Consider the following 9,220-nt stretch of genomic DNA (forward strand, 5'->3'; position numbering starts at 1 on the left):
TATATATATATATATATATATATATATATAAAAAAACAAAAACAAAAGCAGGCAATAAATGTAACTCACACACTTCAGACATACAGCAATCACAAACGTCAGCAACAGATACTCCTAAAAGCCGCAGTGAGCCATAGTTATGGCAGTCACTGAACAGGTAGTCCGTATAGCTGTAAACAAGAACCTGCTATTTACAGTATATCAAATCAAAAATGTAATATCGAATTGTATATAGATGACATTTTACCAATAAAAACAAATGCATGATTTAATCCAGTGGTGTTGATTGCCCTCTTGTGGTTATCATTGGCATTGCTGTAGTGCTTTGTTTAATCAACCCCTTCCTTTGTCATAAGCATTAACCATTCTCTTCATGTGAAATAGTTTGTTTCGGAGCAGTTTGGTTTCACTCTTCTTTGTTTGGTAATCAGGAGTCTGGATAAAGTAAAGTAAATTAATAACAGGCAGGTTTCACAGAGGGAATCAGGGATATACAATAGTATAAGCTATGGGTAACCCAAACTAGTGTATTTCCCCAATTCTTGGTATTCATGATATCCCCTTTTGTAAATTTAGGGTGGATTTCCTTTTTTGGGGGCTAATATATTTCTTGTGATTGAGGTTTTACAGAGAGCCACAAAGGGATTACAAACCTTCAAGTGAAAGTTTGCAAGTTTAAAGTGCTAAAGGCTCCTCAATGACAGTGTAAACAAGTGCTAAATCCAGTTACTATGTGGTGCACAAGCCTCATAAAGTAAACAAAACAGTTCCTTTACCTCCCCTTACTGAGCCAAATCCTCCTTCATTTGTGTCTCACACACTCCCCTCCCAAACACTGCAGCTCACAGTGGAGGGGTCTATCCAGAAAACTGTGGGTACGACTAGGTGTGGCCAGGTGCTGACTGACAAGATACAGGCTTGTGAATCAGCAGTGACAATACAGATAGCTGCCCCCTGAAACATTTTTTCTACCCACTGCAGTGCATGTATAGATTCTCATTATCCAGGTCATGCTATAGCTAGGAGCAGTTAGTCACATTCATCTGAACATGTTCTGTAATCCTGAAGATGTTTCGCAGCTCATCCAAGTAGCTTCTTTAGCTATAATAATAATAATAATAAGGAAACGTCTTCAACATTACAGACCAAGTCCAGATGGATGTAACTAACTACTACTAGCTGGCTGTTTTAAAGAGTCTCATACAGCAAAACACCTACATGAATGGACTTTGATGAAAGCAGGTATTCCTTCACTTTTTTTTTTTGTAGAATATTTCTTTATTATTTCCAATACATACATAGTATAAACATACAAACATTCCTGTTAAGAGACCACCATATACTAAAACCATTCTTTCCCTTGAGGATCTCCGCTAAAATGAAGAAAAAAAAAACCAAAAAAAAAAACCCCTCCCAACCCTAAATCAACAAATAAAAAAAAAAAACAATACCCCCACTCTTCCCTCTCCTCCCCACTCTGAAGATCGGACAGATAGGCCCATATTCTCTATACGTACATAATAGCAATATCAAAATGTATCCATGGGTTCATGTCATCAAGAATTGTGGGTACCTATCCTGTGATCGCTCTACTAACTCCTCTATCCTTCTCAGAAAATTAATTTCTTTAACCCAATCATTAATTTGCAGAGTATCTTGAGACCTCCAGCTATTACCGTTCTTGCGGCAAATAAAAAAAATCGGAATAGACCTTTCTTAACTTCTTTAATTGGACCTGATATAATAGTCAATATCGCGATCTCAGGTGTAAGAGATCCCTGAACCTTGATAAGATGTACACCTATCTTGTAAACCATTTCCCAGGAAGGTTGGATCTCTTGACAGGACCACCATATGTGTAACATAGTGCCTTTCCATTCATCTTTTGATAGTCTATAGCCCAATTCTGATTCCCATCACCTCACATAGAACGGTCTATCGGGGAAAGCTTGAGTCAGGAGAATTTGATATACTGTATCTTTGATCATTTATAGGTATTCCTTCACTTGTGCTACATTTAGCCCCTGGACTTGTGCCCCAAAACTAGCATGCTGCAAATGTCTGCTTGCCTCATATCCTAATTGTATGTAATTTACATTGTAACATTATCTCTTTAAAGAATGAAATCAGGAGGCAAGTTTGATTTTACATGAGAGTGAGCCACTTACTCTTTTAATGTCTTTGAGCCTGTTGTACTCCTCTGCCACCCCCTGCAATCACAAACACCAAGTAGAATAAGTGAAGATACCAATAGGTTAGGATACAAATACAAATTACACAGAGGCTTGTAGGATGATATGTATTTATAACCATAATTATAATGGCAAACGGTCCTCAAAAACTTTTCATTTATGCACATTTAAAATGTCTGCCCTTGTTCTTTAATGGAGCAGTTTCCACTAAATGTGTTTTATGGTGTTCTCTCAACCTTCTGCAAGTAGCAATTTGGGTGTTCATATTTTCAACCCCCCCACTCCCAACCTTTTCATTGTGATTGATAGCACAACTGCCCCCGCACCCATGCCAAGGTGCTAGGTGTAGTCCTGGACTCTGACCTCACCTTTCAGCCCCACATCCAATCACTATCCAAATTCTACCACCTTCACCTCCATAACATATCTCCAAAATACATTCCTTCCTCACCAATGAAACCACAAAGCTACTAATCCACTCACTTGTTAACTTTCACCTCGACTGTTGCCACTCTATCCTTATTGGCCTACCTCTGCACAGGCTATCCCTTCTTCAGTCTTGAATGTTGCTGCCAGGCTCATCCACCTCGCCAACCCCTCAGTATCTGCAACCACTCTCTGCTAATCCCTCCACTGGCTTCCAATCACCAAAACAATAAAATTAAAAATATTAACCACTTACAAAGCAATCCACGGCTCTGCCCCCAGCTATTTTTCCAAACTCGTCTCAACCTAGAGTCACTCCTATCCTCTGGAACTCCATACCCCAACCTGAAAACTCATCTCGTCAGGCAAGCCTATCCTACCTCTACCTAACCACTAAACTATCACTTTCTCCACACAAACTACCACCATTGGTATCACTTGCCCCTCCTTTTTAGATTATAAGCTCTGATGGGCAGGGCCCTCCTAGCCATATTTGTTTTGAATTGTTTTGCAACTGTAATGTCTTTCTTATATTATAAAGCGCTGTGCAAGCTGTTGGTGCTATATAAATCCTGTATAATACTGGTATTAATAATAATAATTTCCATAGAGTTCAGTGTTAGGTGTCCTCCAAGGACGCTTATCACCACACCTAAACTGCATATTAATTTTGATTATAATGTATCGCTCTAGACGCACAATGAAGCAAATAATTTACAGCTGATTATTTGCGGTACCTGATACTGAGCAGTGCCATCAGTAAGTCCATCCAGTTGTTTGCTGAGTTGTTGTAGTTGGGTGTTAATATCATCCATTTCTGCACACATCTTCTTGTACTTCCTGAGGTCAGAATCAAACTCTCGCTTATACTCCTGCCGTCGAATGTCTGAAGTGATGGGTGGATATACACTATATAAAGAAAATTCCAGTAGATTATTATAAAAATGTGCAAAAAAAAACAATCAGCAATATTTTATAAATTTTTGAATTGGGTACATGAAAGAGGATAATGTTGCAGATTTTGAGGCTATTATGATAATGCGAAAAAAGAATCCTGATAGCACCCACAGCAACCAATTACCAACAATGTACTCCCTGGCCTCTGAACTTTGGTCAGGTGGCTTAGAAGGGCCAATCATGGGAGTTTTCTTATGTGCAGCCCCCCTCTCTGACTATAAAAGTCAGTGTTCCCGGCAGCCTTTGTTCAGTGTGTGTTGGAAGAGCCATGGAGTAGTTAGATAAAAATCACAGACTGCACTAATTTTGGTTCATGATTGCTGAAAACATCTATATGTACATTGACTCACAGACACACTAAGAGCATTTTGTACAGTGGTATAGCAGATTAGAGAGGGATTTTAGATTGTTTCCAGGCACAGTCAGGTGCTGATTTTCTCATAAATGTTGCAATTTACATAACATATCATTTAAATTCACTATAATATTTGGGGGGCTTTTATCAGTGGAAAAATACATGGTAATGTTTGTTTTATTAAAAGCTGTCTGGTATGGGTCCTGTTCACAAAGCGGCCTAGTCATAGTGTTTAAAGACTGATTTGGAAAAATTCTCCAATTCAGCTCACTTTCCAGTTCAACTATCTTGTCCTGCCTTCTCCAAACTCTTCACCCTTCTGTGAATAACCCTGTTGGTTCTATTTGTACTAGATTACTGATGTGCAATGAATACAGGGTCCTCTTGCACTCGAGGGTAAGAGCCATTGTATTTTTGTATTACTAGTTTCAGTTCTGGAAGGAACAACCTTATGGAAATTATCCTCTACCTTTCCCTTTTTTCCACTTCACTTCTTCTTTTTATCTGTCTGGTTCCAGTGTTTGCAAAGGCTTACCTGTCCCATTCCCCTACATCTCTTTCATCTCCAGATTCAAATGCTGTTGTATAATCTGTTTCATACTGAGACTCATCAAGCTCTGGATTCCTCCTCCATCTACGACCCCTGCGGACCAGAGGTCTGCTCGTGCTCTGCTCCTGGGTCTCAGAAGCTGATATAGGTGGGCTGAATAAGGATAAAGATACATAGCAGATAAATGACAGGTCATAGTCAATTATCTAGCATAGACAAATCAAAATATTGTACATACCGACTGTATCTAACCTGGTAATAAAAATACTAAAACAAATTAGAAATCAATAGACATGTGCACTGCCAAAAAATTTGTTTAGTTTCGTTTCGTTTTAAATTCGGATTTGTGTTATTTTGTTTTTCGGGATTCGGGTGTGAAAGTCAATTCGGATTCGGATTCTGACGAAATTCGGTAGCGGTAGTTCGTTCGAACGTTCGTTTCGTTTTCGTTTCTTATTCGTTTCGTTCATCCGTTCGTTCGTTAGCAGCAAAGTGACATTTGAGGGGGAAAAATGTTTTTCTCCTTCTCTAATGTCACTTTGCTCCAACGAACGAAACGACTAAGAAACGAAAACGAAACGAACGTTCGAACGAACTACCGCTACCGAATTTCGGAAACGGAAATTCGGATTCGTTTGCATTCGTTATATCTGTAATTCGGACATTCGGATACATCCGAATGTCCGAATTTCCGAAAATTCGTCCGAATTTCCTAGAAATCAATATACTCTCCAATCTGGGGAATCAAACTACAGTAAACTCTCTGTTATCCGGTATTCAACTAACCAGAATTCTCATCTAACCAAAAAAAAAAAAAATCCCCTGTGTACTCATTGTTCTGCTGATCTGCAGCATGTATTATACTGGAAACGATCTTGTGCCTATTTGTCTTAATTTTGTTTTAAGTGTGCCTATTCATCTTACATAGTTACATAGTTACATAGTATTTGAGGTTGAATAAAGGCACAGGTCCATCAAGTTCAACCTATTGCGTGTATGCATGTGATTCTGCATGTGTATGCATGTGTATGAGTCTCTGTGTGATCTTGTTGTTTTGATTACTGCATTTCATTAGTAATATGAAGTCAGTGCAGAGTCTATGTTATTGTATGGTATAGTATGGCATTAGTTAGACCTATTTTTAATAGTAACTCTCAAGCAACCAGAAAATACATTTATCCGGAATCTACCAATCCCTGTGGATGCCGGATAATGGGGAGTTTACTGTATTTCACTTATTAACACAATGGATCTCATATTCTGAATGTTCCTTACAAAATGCAGCAAGGATGTGTGCTATAGCATTTTAGTATGGCATTAGATCCTAGTTGTCATCCTTGACTCGGACTTCACCTTTCTTCCCCACATCCAATCACTATCCAAATCCTGCCGCCTTCACCTTCGTAACATCTCCAAAATACGCCCCTTCCTCACCAATGAAACCACAAAACTACTCATCCACTCCCTTGTTATCTCTCGTCTGGACTATTGCAACTCCCTCCTCATTGGCCTTCCACTACACAGGTTATCCTCCCTTCAGTCTATCATGAATGCAGCTGCCAGACTCATTCACCTAACCAACCGCTCAGTGACTGTAACCCCCCTCTGCCAATCCCTACACTGGCTTCCTATAGGCCAAAGGATAAAATTCAAAATATTAACAACCACTTACAAAGCCATCCACAACTCTGCCCCCGGATATATCTCAAACCTGGTCTCAAAGTATCACCCTAACAGTCCCCTCCGCTCTTCCAAAGACCTCCTGTTTTCCAGCTCCCTCGTCAACTCCTCTCATGCTGGCCTCCAGGGCTTCACTAGAGTCTCTCCCATCCTATGGAACTCTTTACCCCAACCTGTCCGATCTCCCACTCTGACTGCCTTTAGGCGATCCCTTAAGACTCATCTCTTCAGGGAAGCCCATCCCACCTCAAACTAACCACTGAACCATCAGGTTCTCAAACAACCCACCCCCACGCTGCTACCTCCTCATGTATCACTTGCCCCTCCCTTTTAGATTGTAAGCCCTCAGGGGCAGGGCCCTCCTTACCATCTTGTCTTGAATTGTATTGTGATTGTAATGTCTTCCTAATATTGTAAAGTGCTGCACAAACTGTTGGCGCTATATAAATCCTGTATTATAATAATAATAATAATATGAGATTTTAGATACACTTAGGTATACTTTTGAACATCTCAGCCAAGAAAAATAATTTCACATTATATTTTTTTAAATGTTTTTAACGCAGTCAAATTCCACTTGACACAAAGGGGAAATTTCCCTAAAGGAGACAAAAAGTGAATTAAACTGGAAAAAGGATCTACATTCTCAATTTTCCGAAATAGCACTTATTTGGAAATAAATTAAAGTGTTCAGATGTACAAAGATACATACGGTATATGAAAACTTAAAAAAAATGTAGCAAACACCAAATACTCTCTTTACCTCTGTTATTAGAAGAAAGGGTTAAATCTGTGCAATTTGGATCTAACAGGGCACTGATAAGAAGTGTACAAGTTCTTAATTTTTGTAAGATGACATTCCAAAAAGTGTAAAGGTAGAAAGTATACATAAACCAAATGACTATGTGGATATTTACAATGAACTGTAATGATACTACAATGATTTAATAAAAAATGCAGCTGTGTGTCCTTAACCGGCATAGGTATTAAGTATTTTGCTTAGAAATCAGATACGCACCTGCTGGTGAGTGGGCTGTTAACTCTTTCTTCAAATTCCTGCCTTGGTGGCTTGTAAATGCTGCTATTGCTCAGAGCCTTGTCAGGACTCTGTGACTTTTCTGAGTAGATTATAGTTGCAGTTTCATCTGGAGCGCCGCCTGGAACACTTTTTACCTAAGAAGAAAAATAATTATAAATGAAAAGATGATGATGCATGAAGCCTTGAAAGGTTAAACAAACTGTGTTCCATTCAGATGGTGGGTGGGCCCTAACTCGCCTGCCCTTGGCAGCCAATCACACTCCATCTTCCCCAGCTACTTGGGATGGGCCCTCACCACCACCAGACAGTGACCTCTTACAACAATCCCTCACCCGGAAACACGTAATGCATTGTGCGGCTGCTGCCTTGTGACCCACTCTTGCAGACGTGCAAGAGATTGCAACAGATATTATGAATATTTTCTCTGCTTCATTCTGAGGGCTTGTTCACACCAAATGCAGACCAGATCTGCATGAGTTTCTGCACATGCAGTGCCGTGTGCTTTTGCCGAGTTCCAAGCCGTTTTTGTAAAAATAAAAAAAAATGCGTTTGCATGCGTTCCAGAGCAGGAAAAATAGGGCTTGCTGCAGTTTTTTTACATGCTCTGGAACTGAATGCTGCAGTGTGAACTAGAGCCCAAAATACCACTGGAATACATGGGATGCAGTTTTGTTCCGTTCTGTAACTGTTCTACTCTGCACCTGCACTGCACTTGGTGTGAACTAGCCCTCAGAGCAGCTCTCTGCAGTACATTCTTTCAGTAGGTCTCTGTTATTCATAACATGCCTCGGATCAACAATATCAGGGTGAGAGGAGTTCCTGAATTGGTTGCCGATGAACAACTCAGACCAACAATACAAGAAATATTAAATAAACCTCTTGATCACCCAGCTGAATCATGGATGGAATTCAACAGGATCTATCATGAAGGAGGAATTTCTACAATATGCCCATAAGAATGTCAAGATCACCTTCAATGAAGAAAGTAAGCAACTCTTCTGAGACCTGTCCTTCATAACATTGCAAAACAGGAGAACCCTTTGTCCTGTCCCCAAGTACTACGGGACAGAGCCATTTACAAAGCCCTAAAGATGCCTTTTTTTTAATTCGGCCTGATCTCATTGGCCATGGGTAGAATGTACCTCCTCTACACCTTGGAAGACCTACCGGTTTTGTTTTCAACCCTGCATATCCCCGTAGTCAATCTGCCAAATTAGTAAATGGACTTCCAGCTCCGTGCCTCTGATTTTCAAGAAAGAGCAATGCTGTCCACCTCCCTAAGCACACCACTGCTCAAAGGACACAAGGTTCCAGAGAAAACCTCTCCATCTAGTCGAGGAAGCAGAAGATCTGTCTTGCAACCTGTATGTTTGAAATCCCCATTCACAAAAGTTTAATTCAAGACCAATCTTGTTTATTTTGCTTACCTGATCTCTAAAGCTTCAACATATTCCTATTCTCTGTGTGACTGAAAGTCCAAACTAGGAAGCAACAACTTGTATATTCCCTGAAGCTTTTCAACCCCTCATTAGTGAAATCAGTGCAGGGGGGACAAAAATATAAACTAATATACTTGATCCAACTCCAGGAAACCGTTTTTTTTTTACAACAACAGTTTTAATCCTTTTTCCATGACTTTTGTTTATCTGTGCCTTTTGCAGCTAACCCATGGCATGATCTCAGTCCTGGACTATTACATGCAGAACTCAGGATTCATGTATTTAAGCTTCACCAATCACTGAACCTGTCAGAAAGACTCAGCACCAGACAGGGCAGCCATCAGGGGGGTATGGCCAGTACTCATGTACAGTTCAGTTGGTAAGGTCCCCCTGTATGATTGGTACCTTCCCGAGTACATGCGTGCAGGAAGGTTTTTTTTTTCATTTTCAGGAGGCGGAGCTTTTTTTTACCAGACAGAAGCACTGAAGAGCAAGGCGGGAGCAAAGCACAGCTGCTGGAGTGGAACCGTAAGTTTTTTCAAGCAGATGTCCCGGGGGGGGGTGGGTGATGGGGACAGCATT

At 40.2% G+C, this 9,220-nt stretch overlaps 1 protein-coding gene across 2 annotated transcripts in view; it reads right to left on the reverse strand.

Moving 5' to 3' along the window:
* Positions 1-29: 29 nt before the first annotated feature.
* Positions 30-9,220, reverse strand: part of LOC108785905 (occludin-like) — a 37,066-nt gene continuing 27,875 nt past the window's right edge. For both annotated transcript variants that reach the window (XM_018555089.1, XM_018555090.1), the window contains exons 4-8: positions 7,179-7,333; positions 4,466-4,633; positions 3,356-3,527; positions 2,169-2,210; positions 30-435 (exon numbers count right to left, since the gene is read on the reverse strand). In XM_018555089.1, the coding sequence (XP_018410591.1) occupies positions 334-435; positions 2,169-2,210; positions 3,356-3,527; positions 4,466-4,633; positions 7,179-7,333 (639 nt within the window). In that variant the 3' untranslated portion in view covers positions 30-333. The remainder of the gene's footprint in view (positions 436-2,168; positions 2,211-3,355; positions 3,528-4,465; positions 4,634-7,178; positions 7,334-9,220) is intronic.

This window comes from Nanorana parkeri, unplaced genomic scaffold, assembly GCF_000935625.1.
Source record: "Nanorana parkeri isolate BGI_ZX_2015 unplaced genomic scaffold, ASM93562v1 scaffold183, whole genome shotgun sequence".
In the NCBI taxonomy this organism is placed as follows: domain Eukaryota; kingdom Metazoa; phylum Chordata; class Amphibia; order Anura; family Dicroglossidae; genus Nanorana; species Nanorana parkeri.